The sequence below is a fragment of the Sinohyriopsis cumingii genome, chromosome 14 (assembly GCF_028554795.1).
Source record: "Sinohyriopsis cumingii isolate HCF-2022 chromosome 14, ASM2855479v2, whole genome shotgun sequence".
NCBI lineage: Eukaryota > Metazoa > Mollusca > Bivalvia > Unionida > Unionidae > Sinohyriopsis > Sinohyriopsis cumingii.
The window spans coordinates 94,935,170-94,953,285 of record NC_142974.1 but is presented as its reverse complement, the minus strand read 5'-3'; the positions used below and the strand labels follow the sequence as shown (position 1 = coordinate 94,953,285).

The following is an 18,116-nucleotide window of genomic DNA, read 5'->3' as shown; positions in this document are numbered from 1 at the left end:
ATGCAGGTAGAAGCTGGGAAAAGTAGACTGGGCATGCTAGCCCACTGACTCCACAATGTCTCAACTCTAGACAATGTGTTCAAATACCAAGCTTGCAAAGATCACTCAAATTTCATGAGCTGAAATCTTCATAGATCACACTTAGATCTGTGAGAGATCTGAGTACATGTATATGGATTTGGTAACTTCCTTTAACCATGCTACAAGTGCTTGTGGGGTTATAGTTTGCTTTCCTGCCTTGTTCCTGGTATCCAAACTGCATATTCACAGTGCCTTTCAAGTAGATTCTGAAAGTACATACCAGGACCTGCATATCTGCTTTGAGGGATCCATCAAAGTGTGTGGTGATAATGATATTGTTTTATTACCATTGGACAGCAGTAAGTATTTCACAAAGAAACTGTACTGCATCATTAAAGTGATCGAATCATGAGATCAAAATTGTAGGTAGTTCTAATCTACAGGGCATGGCACTAAAATGATCTATGAGGAAATGAGGGTATCTGGCATATGTCTGTGGCAGGCAAGGGTTCAAACTTAGTTGAACTGAGCTATGTCAAAACCCATAATAATGACCTGTAGGAACTTAAAATCTGCATCATCATCACCTCCTTTCTTTGCCTTGTTTGACTTTAGCAAAACCATATTCTATACACTCTTGGACCATATGGCATGCATATGAAGTACACTCTGTACAAGCAAGGCATGACTTGTGCATCTCTTCCTTTGCCTTGAACTTACTGCATTCATTATACTTTGCCAACAGGTTTCAATGGAACAAACAAAATACACAAAAGTTTATATTTTAAAGATGCAGCATGTTCATAAGTTTCTAAAACAACACCCATTACTAAATGGGTGAGCAATGTGCTTGAAACCATGAATAACAACATGTATCAATAACAACATGTTGTACCATGTGGTCTAAGATTAACCAAATCTGTGAAAGTGAAAAACGTATAATATATTTGCAAAATTGCAAGTACATGTACAACATTTACCACCCGTTTAGGAATGAACATTAATATTAAAAGATCAAATATCCCGTAAGGATGATGCAAATTTAACACACATTTGACATGGCTTGATGGAGGGAGTTTTGAAAATAAAGCTTAAAAACTGGTGACACCTAGTGAAAGTAATGGGCAAGAGTTACTGCCCATATATAGCGAGAGAGAGAGAAAAGATTAATTATAGTACAAAGAATGGAGGTCAAAACTTCCCACGGGACCGGCAACTTCATTGTCTCTTCCTGCACAAGGCTTTTTCATTCATGCCTCAAGCAACATCTGGGAAGGGTGTGGCATTGATGTCTCCAAGTATAATGTTCCTGGAGTTGAAGCTGACTAGATGTAACAGTTACAGCGGACACTGTATGCATCATCTTCAATAATGAGTGGGATTAGCCTTAATGGGCTTCTCTCTCTAAACTTGTTTCTGACACATTTAAAGGATGACTCAAGAAGTTCCTTTCTGTTGATCTAGACATCACTGATCCCTTTAAACTCTTGTGCAGAACCATGGACCATACCAACACTGACCACTCTACACATACACTTCACACTGGAGTCAAAGAACATTTTTTGCAAGCAAGGCATATATCAGTCATATCCTTGATTAGATTGAATTTCTTGCACCTGGCACATTTACTTATCATCATTTGCAAGACAAAAACAACACCAAAATAGCCAACAGAAATAAAAACCAAAAAGTATTCTCATATAACAACACTTGAAAACCAAAATTGGATATAACGTTATGAAGAACCCAAAAGTGAGCATCTAAGACACCACACATTGTGCACAAGGTAAAAAAAATAAATACAAACTGCAAAATTTCGCATAAATATGATCAAATGACACCAACATTTGGCAAAGACAATCGTAGGTCATTCTATGTCTACTTTCAACATGGATGGGTAGGAAAAAAACACACCCACACCCAGATTGCTCTGGATTTGAGAAGGCAGTATAGGATGTTATTTATCATACAGACTAAACATATAAACTGGTGAACATTCAGTTAATTGGGTAACCAGCTTGTGGGTTGAAGGGGAGATAATGGGTACGAGTTTCTTTCCTTCATCTGCCTGACATACTGCTGGGAAACAAATTCTGGACTCTGGGAGGGTGGCAGTGGATATTTCCTACTGTTAATACAATGGGCAAATGTATTTAATGGAGACACAAAAGCTTGAAGAAAACTTAAAACATTCAGCTGTGACCTTGGCCATGAAGACAGGATATCTCACATGGAATGATGTGTAAGCATGCCAAGTTTCATTCCTTGATCTAAAATGGCTCGAAAAGTTAGGGTGTTAAAAATTAAAGTGTGATGGATGAACTGATGGACAGACCTAAACATGAGTACCATGTCCCCCACTTTGCACAAAATGGCAAAGGATAATAAATTACGTACAAAATATTCAAACTATTGTGGCTTGTACAATTTATTAGCAATGTTCCCTGTACACCTTTGCAATGCCAATTTCAATCCTTAGTCATGGCATGTGCTAAGAAAATATATAAGGCTGACCATAAAGATTGATGGTCTCTTTTGTATTCTCCAGTTTTCTTCACCTGAAAATCACCTGTGTTGATCTAAATCATAAAGACTACTTTGCACAATATATAAGAATTTTTGTACAAGTGATGCAAAATAGTCAAATCAAGTTTAAGCAATTTAAGGAATCACCTGTCTAAATCAGCCTCTTTCTTAAAGTCCTGTAAACCAAATTAATGAAATAAAATTAATTTAAAAATAACATATATGTAGAGGCGTTATTCATCACCTCCCAAACATAAATGCTTAAGTTGAAATTAACTCTAGCCTTAATGTTTTGTGGCAACAAACACAATTTTTTTAAAATACCTATCTGGAAAATGGCGTGACCTATCATTTCTGGGGGACCGATCACGGCAGGACAGTACTTTTCTCCTGTCTTCTCTATCTCGCCCATTGTCCTCTGATGATGGGACAGTAATCTGGTACTCGCCACGTCTGTGTTTTTCTGTTGGCGTCACTGTAATTGTTCTCTTTTCTGTATAGGCTTCCTCCTCAAGATTATCATCATGCTGAAATATTTTGATCTCATCACGATCAAATACAGGCTTTTTCCCTTCATCAGCTCTCCGTAGCATGATGAAATTTTCTGGATCAAAATCTCTGATCACCTCTAAAGGAGAAGTCTCCAAAGCAAGGTGTTGTGGGCCTCGATGAATTCCTATTGTTATGTTTTCCTCAAATTCAAAAAGGCCTCGCTTCTCTTGTTCAGCTGTTCTAAACCGTAGATCTAGTGAAATCTTGATTTTCCTACTATCCACAATTTTTACTGATGGTATTTCTTTGTGTTGCAAAACTGGAAAGAGTGACTTAGAAGTAACTTGTTCAGCATATCTGGATTCACTGCATATCAAGTTTTTCTTCAAAAAGCCTGGAGAACCAGATCTCCCCCCTGGTGATAAAGAGCCCCTCTTTAAGCTGTATCCTGATCTCCCCAAACCATCATCACAATTCAAGTTTTTTCTATCATGTGAAGAAAAGGGTGATAATCTTTCCCTTCCAGGAGATTTGATGTACCCAGGACCACCTCGGATTGGCCTGTTAAGAATAGCAAAGTCATCAGCTACGAGATATTTGTTTAAGTCTATGACAAATGTTGTTATTTAAAATACTAGTATCATTAATAAACTAGAACATAAGTGAAATTGCACAACTTAAAATGATCCACAACATATTTAACAATGATGCAAAGTATATCATCATAATGGTAAGATTATTATTCACTCTTGTTCAAGATGTGAGTTTATCATAGGTCTGCCTTTGCAAAGTTATGCAGCCATGGTTTCTTCAACAACTAATCAGGCTTGTACTATCCATTGAAAATGATTTAGGTAATTACTAGTTTATTATGGATAAATCTTGTTGTTGAGTATACAAAAGTGTCAGAAAAATGCTGAAAATTATAATGAAATAAATAAATGAAGAGATACAGGAATTCACAGACAAATGAACAACAGACAGAGATATATAATATAAAAAAAACTGAAACTTCAGAGTCAACTGGTAATCAGGGGCAACTCACCTGTCTGGATGGGATTGGCCTGGAGACCCTTCCTTATAACCCATATCAACAGGACCACCTAAAGGATACCTAACAAAGAAAACATTTTCTCATATTTAATACTATCTTGATTGGGACAGCAGCAATTCCCATGTTCCAGTCTCCAATATTAACAAATATGATTAAGTGATTTGATCACTTCCTGTACTTCAAACTTTATGTAGAGTAAAACTTCAAAAACTCCAGTGATGTTGGCCAAAAGTATGGATGTTTTGACTAACTGCATGAAACTGAAAAACTTTAACCCTTGATCACAGAAGACATCTTGTCAATGCCAAGTATTTGAATCATTTGATGTTTAAAATTTTGGACTTTTTTAAAATTCCATAGTCAACTAACCTCTTGATTTTAAGAACTGAGGACAAACCAGTTTGGTAAAACAAGCCTCATAAAAGTTTTGCTAAAATAATATTTTTAAAATTTTTTGTTGGTTTTAACTGCACTTTACACATATTATAGACCATATCATAAAGAGGAAATAGTAGCTTAATGCCTTTCTCAGAGACACACAAAGGCAGCTAATCTAAGATGACCTAAGCATGGATGGAACCAGTAACCCTAAGTGATACTATAGCTTCAATGTTAAAATAAACAACAAGAATGATGAATTTACACGCCCACTATCTGGTATATAATTGCAACAAAACCCTGCAAAAAAGATTATTTAACACATTATACACTACAACTGTTCTAAATCACATAATTAAATACCTGTCCTATACTCTTTGAAAAACTTAAAATATTCATTATCGCTATAATAAGCCAGGGAAAGAGAAGCAGCAGGTATATTTCAATACGCAATCAAATCAATCTATATTTCTTTATTTTTTATGGCATATTTTCAACAAATCATGTCACATAACTATTTTCAATATATAACTGCAAATGTTTTGTATTTAATGACTACAAAAGAAGACCAGAAACACTGCTTGCCTTGCAGACCAAGAAAATCTGAAGAAATCTGGCAAGTAAAACAAGAAACTCGCCATGGCCCACAAGCTAACCGTGTCTTTTATACTGAAAAAAACCTTTAATTTACAGTGTCAGTGGACATATGGATTGATGGACAGACATGGCACGGAAACCAAAGTGATCAGTATGTCCAATCTGTATCTCCATACTTCTCCAATGTTTGAGCTTCTTGGATATGGTCCTGAAGGTAAGGAATGCCCAACAGGCAAATGTCATCTGGGTATGTGCATTTGTCTTTTAGTGCTTAGCAAGTAGGTATATGTTATAAGGTGTGGATCTCCATAGTTACCAAGCTATGACCACATGGTCAGGGCCCTTGAGAGTAAGAATGGTCATTTTCAATGGCATGTATAAATGCAGTTTTTCATGCCCAGTCAGTGTATATCTTATTATATCAACAGTTTCCAGGTTATGACCCTGGTGGCAGGAAGTAACCAGGAATTCAACATTAGGCATATAAACTTGTCTTAGCAATATATTCTGCCTACGCACATGATGTGATAAGGCCTTTGGCTGTAAAGGCAACACTACCTTTGTTTTTAAAGTTGATAATACTTTTGATTCACCCATGAATTTAATACTTGAACTTGTTCAGTGCCAAGAAGAGTTCTAGATCTTCCAGTGAATGTTTTACCTTAATCTCTAAGCTGGTTTTCAAATCACAATCATATCTTTGAGCCCCAAGTTAGATACTTGCTCAATGCCCAGTAAAAGAGGGTTGTTATTCAAACTCCCTGTGATCTCACAGCACAACTGACACAAGTTCAGCCCAAGAAAATCATTTTAAAAGATTTTATGCACTGTATGATGAAAGTGTTACTTCACGGCCCAAGCTCAGTCTCTATATTAGCACCCTCATATGACAGCGGAGCCAAGGAAATGGAGATGGACTATATTTATGATAACTAGAAGATGATCTACAATTAGAGGACAATAGAGGATTTCAAAACTTCATCAGATAATGAGGATGAATTCTTTGTACCAGATGACATTAGATCTGGTAAATGATATTGTGAATCTAAACGTGGACTTAACTTTCACTGCTTATTTGTAAGGTGTTTGGAAATTACATCTTATGATATTGTGAATTAGATTATTGCAAATTATTTTTATACTGGTGTGTGACCTATAACTGAACTCATGGATTTATTATACAAATGGATTTAAACATATAAATAGATTTAAAATGTGAAGCATTATGGAATTTAAAGCATTAATTAGAACAATTGTAAGTTCTCATTTTATTTATGACATATATCACTTTAGCGTGGGTATGTGGGAAAGCCTGCTAGTAGCTTCTCATGGGTCAGTTGTTCTTCCCTGGGTTTTCCAGGGTTCTTCCTCCACCAGTTATACTGGCCACCATGTATAGCCTATCTTGTGCTGAAAAATGGTGTTAAACCCTAGAACAACAACAACAACATATATCACTCAATAATACTAGTGTATTTTACATGGGTTTAAATTTGTTGTCCATCATTACTTTTTTCACCCCCGAAGTGCAACTCTGACTCACTGATGACAAGTCACCCTGTGTGACTGAATTGCAATAAACACACTGAGTTATAGGAGGGTCAACATTCAGTTTAGCTGACTTACAAGCAAGCACATATGGCACTTTATTTGAACACACAAGAATAACTGATGCCCACTGTCAAGATTGCTCTGATTTATTATGTAAGAAAATCTGGTGTAGTAAGCCTATTCAATTGAAAAGTGGCCTTGTTCACTAAAAGTTCATCACATTAGTCAATTTTACTATACAAAATAGATCAAATTCAAACTGTTATAACTTCACTATCTTTACTCAAATTGCCATAAACTTTTCACTATGAACCAAAAATTACTATTCAATAAAGTGATATTTTTCTTAATCTTGGATTTTAAAAAAGAAAATACCTTGCAAAAATTAGTATGTATGAACATGTATGATTTGGTAAATGATCACTGATATAAAAGTCATATAATAATAGTTGAGGAGTCAAGGACAATAATGCTGATTTTACTGTGGCAAGTCAGGTTTTACCATGAATATATATATTTACTGTTTTCTTAGAGGTGACCTTGAGTGTCTTCTGGGTGGTGAACCTGACCTTAATAACCTTGAACCAGTAGTAGAGGTCCTCCTTGGTCCAAGAGAAGATGACCTGAAATATGAGTATAAATACATAGTGCTTAAGTATTCATGAATTTTGCTCAATATTCAAATAATATTGTATTAATTAAACAGTTTGCATCACAAACCATTCTAAACAGACTTGATGGGAAAGATGATGATGCTTACAAGATGCCTGGAATTCTTGTATATCAGGCTATTAGGACATGTCGTGCTAAAACACATGATTTTCTGTAATCTTCAGAAGAAGAAGAAAAAAAACACAACTTTAATATATGCCCAAAACATGTAGCACATATAAATGGTAAACAGTCCCAACTGGAGCTGATGTAAAATTATCCTCAGGGCAGTTTTAATAGCAGCAATTAAAAGCCGAGTCCAGGTATAACAATAACCACAATTTCACATATTACTTCATTAAAAGGAGGGGCCCCGAGTGGCCGAGTGGTCTAAAGTGCTCTCCGTTACAGATCACTGCCATCTCACCTCTGTCTGCGTGGGTTCGAGTCTCAGATTCAGCCAATGAGGGTATGTGAGAAAGCTTGCCAGTAGCTTCTCATGGGTCGGTGGTTCTTTCTGGGGGTTTTCCCGGGTTCTTCCTCCACCATTAATACTGGCCGCCATGTATAGCCTATCGTGTGCTGAAAAATGGCGTTAAACCCTACAACAACAACAACAAAAAAAATCATTAAAAGGAGAGTCCAGGTATAACAACAACAACCATTTTACATATTACTTAATTTGGCTGACAATAGCTAGTGTTGTGATGAGTCAAGTTCTTTGATAACTGCTGTGGGTGCGCTCATTGTGCTAATTTGGATTGATAAGGTCACACAGTGAAACAACCCAAATTGGTCTTAAATTATAGGTAAATCTAAGAGATGCTAGATGCATGATGATGAAATCAGAATTACTACACATCACTGCACTGAATAAGAATGTTAAAGCCAAATGCATTAAAGATTTATTGGCAAGTTTGTGAAGAGAAGCAACATTTCTTTAAAGCTGAATTTTACTCCACATATAAAATGTGAAGCATGATTATTTTTTAAGGTGATTCGGGAGGCAATAAGCTATCACCAAAGCAAGCATAGCCCAGCAAAATAAACCTCAGAATTCCAGGTTGACAATTTTACTTTGTCAAACACAGCAGCCAGCAAGGGGGAAAATACTGCAAACAATATATTGATATAAGCCACTCTGAAGTGTGTGACTTTCATCAAAACTGAAGCAAAACATGTATGAAACATATTCAGGGTTAGTACTCTTTATTATTATTTGTTATCTTAATCTTGTTAAAATACTATTAATTTACCCTTGCCTATTAAGTATACTGACTGAAAGAAATATGCATATGCTTGTGTTTGCATAGAATATTGTTTTTTTGCCTACATTTATACCAGGTATATTTAATCGTGTGGCTCCAAAAAATATAATATCTGAATGAGTGGCAAAGCCAAGTTAAAATATAGTTTTGGTACCACAAGGTAGGTGTGTGTGTGAGACAGAGAGAAAGAGATTTGTATTTTTAACGTATCTTTAACAATTTATCAGTCATATCGCTACAGTGTCTGCACTGTGGCAGTTTATAGTGATGTATATATAGTACTGTGGTATCATGCAGACCTAAAAGTCAAATCTTAAAGTACTCCAACTTATTTGCAGATGATGCTACTGTGACAAGTTTAGGTAGAAATGTAATTACTGTTGAAACTCTACTAGATTCTGATATAAAAAAATGCCATGATGTGGTCAAAACAAACTAAAATGGTTTTAAATGAAACAAAAACAGAAGGTATGGTAATAGCCTATGAAAGTAACATGAGAAACTCTTTGAAATTGTTATGGAATAAGAGCTATTAGGAGTCATAGTTGAAAATGACTTATGTGGAACAAACATATTATGTCTCTGGATCTCTATCAAGCAAAATAACTTTACTAAGTATAATTAAGAAATACCATCACATACAAATAAGAATAATGTACTACAATGCCTGCAAGTTGCCATTTATTGAATTTCATTTGACACTATGGGTAGACTGCCCCAAGAGTCATTTAGAAAGAATTAACAAGATACAAAAGAGTATTGGGGGGGGGAGGGATTTGGATTTTTAATGTAGCTTTAACAATTCTTCAGAGATATAGCCATGATGTCTGCAGTGTGACAGTTTGTAGTGATGTCCAGCACTGTGGCATCATGCAGCAGACATGTAGCATGATGTTCCACTCAGTCACATTATTCTGACACCAGGCCAACCAGTAGTAACACTAACCTCTTAATGCTGAGCACCAAGCGAGGCAGCTGTTAGTACCATTTTTGTAAGTCCAGGATTCAAACCCATGACCTCCCACATCCAAGGTAGATGCTTTAGCTAATAGGCCGCCAGAGCAGTCACCACAAGATGAAAAGAAAATTTTCTTTTTATTATATACTTCAAAATTGAAGTTTAGAAGATTAAACTCACTCTTGGGCACAACACTCTTAATCCCACCCCCTTTTTATTGTTGTTGTGGGGTTTAACGCCATTTTTCAGCACACAATAGGCTATGCACTGTTTTACAGTCATATGCAAGCTGTAAATCAGTAATGAAATCACTAATGTGTCATGGTGCACAAAACAAAGATCACTGATTATTTCAAGTCAGTGATTTAATTGATCAGATTGTTGTTGTTGTTGTGGGGTTTAATGCCATTTTTCAGCACACGATAGGCTATGTATGGCAGCCAGTATTAATGGTGGAGGAAGAACCCGGGAAAACCCTGGGAAGAACCACCGATCCACGAGAAGCTACTGGCAAGCTTTCTCACATACCCACCCCTTTTTATAAATTCATCTCACTCTTATAGCCTGATCATATAAATACACCTAACTTTAGAAAGTGGTAGGTTGTGGTTGACTTAATCTGCTGCAGTAAATTACATTTTTGTCACTTTGTAAACTATTTAACTCTATCTCAGAACAGAACATGTCCGATTCAGCAGTGCATGACATTGGGTTTGCTCTTGTATCGTATTTCATGTAATTTTTTTAACACGAAAAAATAATTTCAGTGTAAGAAAAATTAAATGTAAAATAAATAATTATCATTTTGTGGTACTTACCGTGTATGAAATACGAAAAGGTATCGTACCTGAACAAGTTCTACGGAGCACAAGCTACTCGACAACCTAACAGTACAGACAGACAAAGTAAACGTATATTTTCTGTCTTATTCAGCTCTCAACTCAAGAATCTAATTACAATAAAAATAAAAGTACTCAAAAAGATTTTTGTTGTTATTAGTAAATGAGAGAGAGAGGATTGTGTCTTAGTGTGCCAGCTTGTCTGCATTTAGAGCATGTGTAGCTGTTATGTTGTGTAATGTTGCCACAATGATTAGGATGGTTAGAAGATGTAATTAGTTTCAGGTAATTCAACCCACCCATAAACATGGTCACATTTTAGACTGGATTCTTCACAGACCTGATGATAACATTCTACGGTCCTCCCTGGTATCCCATGACCCTGCATCAGATCACCTCTGCATTATATGCCATCTTGATGTATAGTCCCTAACCCTCCACCATTATCTGCTACTACAAGAAATCTCCATATGATAAATAGAACCAAACTAATGCACGACATCTAAGCTAACCAAACAACTTCCTTACCTCCTACCGCAGAACAACTTGATAACTGCCTGCGTTCATTGCTTGACAAACATGCCCCAGCTAACAAGTGCAGCGTAGCAATCCAAATTGTTCTCCATGGTATAGCAGTTTTATGGACCAGCTTCGCACTGCTAAAAGAGACTGCCATAAAGCTGAGAGGCTTTGGCTTTCCACCAGACTCACTATTCATAAGCAAATCTATGAAGCCACTAAGAAGAATGTCACAAATATAGTCCATGCAGCGAAATCAGCCCACTATACTACTAAGATCATGGAAAGTTCCAGCTGCAAAGAGCTCTTCGAGATTACTAACAAGCTAATGTCAAGGAACAAATCTACACCACTTCCAACTACCTTCTCTCCAGTCAACCTTCCAGACATGTTTGCAAATTTCTTCCATGACAAAGTACAAACCATTAGAGATAAGCTTGACACCCCAATTTCAATTGACTCATAACCACCATACAGTTGGGATACAGAATTTGTGCGGCAACCACTACCAGCATTTGAACCTGTCTATATGGATTTTGTACGTACAATCCTGATGAAGAGTGCACCAAGGTTATGTGAACTTGATCCAATTCCAACATCACTGCTGCTTGAGTGCTTAGATCCAGTATTGCCTTCACTAACTAATGTTATTAATACCTCTCTCTCATTCGGGGAATTCCCATCATTTTTCAAAACTGCCATTGTAAAGCCTCTGCTGAAGAAACCAACACTAGACCATAACGATTTAAAGAACTACCACCCTGTTTCTAATCTCCCATTCATATCAAAAATCTTAGAAAAGGTTGTTCTATCATAGCTTGTATCTCATCTAAATTCAAACAGTCTTTTTAGCAATGTACAATCTGCATATCGCCCTTGCCACAGTACTGAAACTACTCTTCTAAAAGTAGTTAATGGCATTCTCTCTGTGTTGGATAGTGGAAAGATTACAGTTCTCACACTCCTTTATTTGTCTGCAGCATTTGACACAACAGACCATGATATATTACTTCACCGTCTCCAGCATGTATTTGGCATTCATGATACAGCCTTACTGTGGTTCAAGTCCTACTTGGTCAACATGACACAAATTGTATCTGCAAATGGAACAAACTCCAGCCCAGTTGCACAGGGGTCTGTTCTTGGACCTGTTCTCTTCATTCTGTACACTCAGCCGCTCTCAAGTGTCATAGATCATCATCCAGTGTCTCACCAATTGTACACTGATGACACCCAAATATACAAATCTTGCCACCCAACTGAAGTTCATGCTACCATCCAAGGTGTAGAGAGGTGCATTTCTGATGTGAAATCATGGATGACATGTAACAAGCTGCAGATGAATGACAATAAAACTGAGGCCAGTCTGATCACAAAAACAAAGACTTTCTCATTCACATCCTTTACCTCAAACAGTAAACATCAGCAACACCAACATTAAATTCACACAATCAGTATGAAACCTAGGTGTTACTCTGGACAGTACTCTCACATTGCACCAACATGTCAGGAACATATGCAAGGCTGCATATCTTGAGCTGAGACACATCAGCTCCATTCGCAAATATCTTTCAGTTGATGCCACTAAACAACTTGTGTGTTCATTAGTACTTTCAAGACTGGGCTACTGTAACTCAATTCTGTCTGGTTCATCTCAATATCTGCTCCAGATACTTCAAAAAGTTCAAAACACAGCTGCTCGGATCATGCTTAGAGTACCACGATTAGAGCACACCTCCCCGCTGCCCTGTACCCTACATTGGATATGCATTCGATCTAGATTCAAACACAAAATTTGTTCTCTGTGCTACATTTCACTGTTGGACTCTAGTCCAACATACCTATCCAACCTCAACCATGTGTACACACCAGCAATATACTTACACTCCTCTTCTGACAATCGTATACTCATTATTCCCACGTATGAAAACAAAGTCATATGGACAGCGTTCATTTGCATACCAGGGCCCAGCAACATGGAATGAGTTGCCCACTGAACTTAGATACAAAGACACAGTGATCACATTCAAGAGTGCTCTCAAAACTCACTTATTTCAATTGCAAGAACAAACTTAAAGACCTAATAATGTTTCCTACCTTAAATATTCTCAGCATGTTTTTTACTGTTTTCTAATTTCATGGTGTTTGTTTTTGCAATCATATCATTATATGCTTTTTATCTTGTAGGTGTTGTCTAATGTTGTAAAGCGCTTAGAGCTTGTAAAGATTAGGCACTATACAAAGTCCTCATTATTATTATTATTATTATCGGTAAATTGTATGCAATGATAGGAGTCGACATTGTCAAGAAATTAAGTGCAACCTGTATTTTTACAGCAACAATAATCTCATTAACAATATGCAATAAAAAAATAAAGAACTTGAAATCATGTTTTAGTTAATGCACATGAATGCATGTGTATGTGTGTGCAAAAGAGCGTAAGAGAGATGAAACAAAATTTTGTCTGTGTATAAGACCATATTTATTAGGACAGTTTTAAAAGCTGTACTAATTAATCGGCCATACTCATAATAGGGCCGATTATTAGAACAATCGGTATAATCGGTATCGGCAGAAATAATCGGTGCCGATGTAAACAAATTTCCAAAATATAAATTTAATCATAACATTCATCTTGACATGGCTTGAATTTTAAATCAGAATTAATTAGTGGAAATGAAGGGAAAAAAATTGTTATGGGGATTAATTGAAAGACAACATATTTTAAAAGTAAATACTTTTTAACATACTTGCAGTACACTACTGCTTTTTTCTTCTTCACACAAGTTATCCAACAAGCCAACCAGCCAATGAGGCCTCGTGTGGCTGGTGAACTTCCAGCATACACATTAGCAAGCAGATTAGAAAGCTAGCAAAATTTCCAACTACTACGAAACTATGACTCACTATAGTTAATCTGTTCTTTAGCCAGTACTGCAATGCTGATAATCAATGAATAGCGGTTGGATGCTGAAGCAGCTGAACGCTGACATAAACATATTATGCAGCACTGATACTGTCATGCCAGCACCAGCGACATTACCCATGGATACCCTAGCTGCTGAGCTGCTTCAGCGCACAACTCCATCCAGCCACGTGGACAACTTAGCAGTATCTTACTTGATTTAAAGCATTGTTTCAAGAGAGCAAATCGATTGGATTATTAATACTGACTTGCGATTGTACACTATTAAATACACTACCAAGATTATACATAATTTCAAACTCAAAACACTCAAGTTTGGTCTGGAAATGTAGTTGACGAGTCCAAAGCAAATTGTACACTTTGCAAAGCATGCATTTCCAGATGTGGAACGGATTGTACAAACTATATGACATTAAATCTTGTCCAGCACTTGTGGTGCATGCACATCGTCGAACATTTTCTGTTTCTGGCAGATAAAAAAAAAAAGGATGCTGCACAATTAACCTCAGTAGCTGCAGCTACTCCTCGAAATCTGACTATTGATTCCATGCTGAACCAGAAGCAGCCATTTGCATTTGACGACCTGAGAGCTATTAATTGGCACAAAGCTATTGCAGAGCTCATGGCAGTAGATGTGCAACCATGTTCCGTTGTTGAAGACACTGGATTTTGACGTCTGATGGCCAAGGTAGAACCACCCTATAAAATTAAAAAATGGAAGTACTTTTCCACATCTTTATACCTGACATGCATAAGGCGATACAAAGCAATGACCTTAGTTTGACCTCTGATACGTGGTCAGACCAGTCTGACAAAAGACTTTCAGTGGAAACAGGTCATTTTAGCAGCAACGCCTCTTGATGAATCACAGGAGAATATCTGGCAAGCAAACTGGTCAAATTATGCAAGGAATACAACATTCCCAAAACTCAGATCGATTTTCTTCTACGTGACGAAGGTGCAAACATGCTTAAAGCAATGCATCTGGCTGAAATCAACAGCATCATTTGTTTTGCACACATGCTGCAGCTCATCGTCTGTGTTGGCATTCTGTCACAATGAGCTGTCAAAGATGTTTTGGTGATTTTGCAATCCATTGTCAATAAGTTCCAGCATGTCCATCCTTGCACAAAAGCAGCTCAAAGAGCAGCCGAAAAAATTTGGCGTTACCCATAAGAAACTCGTCCAGAATGTCCAGACACAATGAAATTCTACATGCAATATGTTGGTTTTGTTATACGAACAAAAACAAGTCTTGCAGGTTTACACTACTCTCTCTTTAGGCTCATTCACAGATATTACCAAGAAAGTAAGTGATAGCCAAACATCAGTATCCATCATTCTTAATATGCTGAAAATGCCCCAAATGTTGCTGGCTCGAAAGCATGAGGCAAGTCAAGGTATTCAGACAATGCGCCATGATATGTTGACATCACTTAACACACACTTTGCTGACGTTGCCAGCAACAATAAGCTTGTCTTGGCCACCATCTTGGATCCACAGTTCAAACATCGCCTATTCAGCAAAGAATTACTTGTGACCAGATACAAAGAATGGCTTAGAGCATAATGCATCATAGTTGTGTTAGCGACAAGCAGGAGGAACCCCTGACCAAAAAGAGAAAAAAACTGAGGCTGAAACAAACACCACTGGACCATCAACATCGCTCTCCGGAATTTGTTTTCTGTGGCCTGTGACGAACCTGTCCAAACTGTCAATGAAACAACTCACTTGGATGATGCCATTGACACAATGCTTGAATTGTATCTGGCCAGCCCTCTGTTACCACAAGAAAGAAGATATATACGGCTGGTGCAGCACTCACAGGTTTCAGTTCCCCATCTTGGCCAAATTAACTAGACAGTATTTGTCAGCACCAGCTTCAAGCATTCCAAGCAAGCAGCTGTTTAGTGGCACAGGCCAGATTTTTTGGGGATTGTTTCGGATTGTTACTTGACGAGAAGGGAGAAATGTTACTGTTGCTTAAATACAACCTACCTCAACTATTTTTTCAGTATTAGCTGCAACCAGCATACTGTAATGTCTAACTTTAGTCTTAAAGCATGTGTATTATTAATTTTAATTATTACTGGGCTATCGTTATTAACATTCTTTAGCTATTTTTTTAAATCTAGTAATGGCAACCTGCATCACTGAATGTAAGTTAAAAGACTAGCTTAATACATTTTCATTCATTTATATCTCAAATTGGCAAACCATGTTTTATCAGTGTTAGTTTTAAAGTTTTAAGTTTTATGTTTGTGTGAACATTGTTTTCTATAAATTGCAATGTACTTCTTGTCCGGTTTCTGTTTGTTTTTGTAAAGAAGATCAAATTCACTTGCCGCATAAACAACCTTGTTATAACTCACACGACAAAATACATTTATACTAATAGGTTTATGTTTCTGAACTAGTCATTGTTATAAAACAAATAATAATGAAACAATTGGTCTCATAATCGGTATCGGCAACTTTAATAATCAGCTACACGCAGTATTGGCATAATCGGCAAGAAATGATAACAGTACAGCTTTTGCAGTTTTTATTTGTAGCTTTTGCAATGAGAAAAAGACTTGTATTTTCAGTTACCTGATGACTGTGATAATCCTCATGTATTAGGACCAATATCAAAAAACACTGTTAAATCAACAATTTATTCTTGTTTAAATTATGATCTACATAGTCACAACAACCACATGGCTATGAAGTGTTATTTACATGGTAATTAAACATGCTAAGCACTTTTGTTATTCCAGTTGAAACCAGACTGAGGGCAAGAATTGACAGTAGAGGTCAAATCAGTGAGCCTACCAGTAGGGAAATGAAGCTCCCTTTCGAGAAATAACAATCTGTCAATGTGCTATTGAATCCATTGTCCATACACTGGGTTCATACAGAATTCTGAATGATAAATTCAAAGACTTTTCCCAACCTTTCAAAAACTACAAACATAAATTTCCAAGACCTATTTTCGCTAACATTTTGTATACAGGTTATATGAGAAAACAACGAATGCAAAATACTATATTGTTTAACGACGAAATCCAAACTATAATTAATTTCCTAAAATTCGCTTTTTGATGATCTGGAAGATAGGTTAACATTCATTGTTATTTCAGAAATATGTAACTTATACATCATTTTTAATTCAAAATAAATTGTTCTCTTAAAAGACATCAGCACTGCTTTAAATGCACTAGTATAGATGCTGTTTTAAAAAATGATTGGGTTAATTTAAATTTTCACAGACTTTAAAAGACCTTAGGGTAACTTTCAAGGCTTTGAAAATGCTACGTCATTTTCCCCAAACTGTCAAAGACAGTAACAACCCTGATACATCAGATGTTATAAGGACAAGCGATCATACACAATACTTGTTATTCGAATTCGCCAATAAAGATAACAACAGAGGGGTATATCATAGAATAGATTTGCAATAAAATGTTAATTATATCCAAGTCAAAACAGTACAAGCACTTAAAAGATAGCATATATATATATACGAATTGATTTAATGGAGTCCGAGACTTTCAAATTTACGATAGAAAATGACAAGATTTTATATGTTATGTTTGCATGACTATAATGAAACAATAAGCCCAGCTGACCAATGGTCTGTGGTCTTCACTTTAGCATCTACTGAGATGTAATTTGTATTAGAAAAAAAAACATCAATGGGCTTCCGAACTCATTTTAAAGTGCACATGGTGTTTTGTTATGGTGACAGACTTAAAAAGAACTACCGGTAATTAATGATAATATTTAAAGGTATGTTCTGTGAATTCCTTTGTCCAGTTGTTAATAAACATCCTTAGAAATGTTAATAACAGGAAGAAAGATTATGCATCAATCATTGTATTTTCTCACCAACAATTAATTATTAATTTTTGTAACAGCAAAATGGCAATAAAGTATTTTCGATCTTTTTTGCAAATGTAAATCTTCAAAAATACAAAGTGATATGTATGGAAAATTATGATACATTTAAATAATTATTATTTTGATAACTGGACTGTTTACGAAAAGTTAAAGGGTATGAAAAATTACATGAAATACAGCAGTTGCCAAAGAAGGAGAAATAACTTTGGCAAGATGCATCTGGTCAAATTTCTACAGCAAAGATTAATTTCCATGTCTGAAATGTAAGGCAATTTCTATATATTTGTTTTAGCTCACAAAATACTTGTTTTGTTGTTGCAGGTACAACATTTGTACCCACACACAGTCAAGCATCACATGGCATCAGGGTTCATAGACCATTGGTGTGACAAAATTCAAGGAATTTATCTAATTTTTTCAAGGACCCAGATGCCCTGTGCACTTTAGGTATA

General features: G+C 36.3%; 1 protein-coding gene across 3 annotated transcripts in view; it reads right to left on the bottom strand.

Moving 5' to 3' along the window:
* LOC149784424 (uncharacterized) overlaps positions 1-18,116 on the bottom strand; it is a 135,848-nt gene that overhangs the window by 106,613 nt on the left and 11,119 nt on the right. For 2 of the 3 annotated variants that reach the window (XR_016413856.1, XM_089932487.1), the window contains exons 3-5: positions 7,141-7,242; positions 4,085-4,153; positions 2,872-3,600 (exon numbers count right to left, since the gene is read on the bottom strand). Coding sequence is in view for 2 of the 3 variants with exons in the window: in XM_089932487.1 (XP_089788613.1) it covers positions 2,872-3,600; positions 4,085-4,153; positions 7,141-7,242 (900 nt within the window). In the remaining variant the exon portion in view is untranslated. The remainder of the gene's footprint in view (positions 1-2,871; positions 3,601-4,084; positions 4,154-7,140; positions 7,243-18,116) is intronic. The other variant, XM_089932488.1, reaches the window with a different exon arrangement.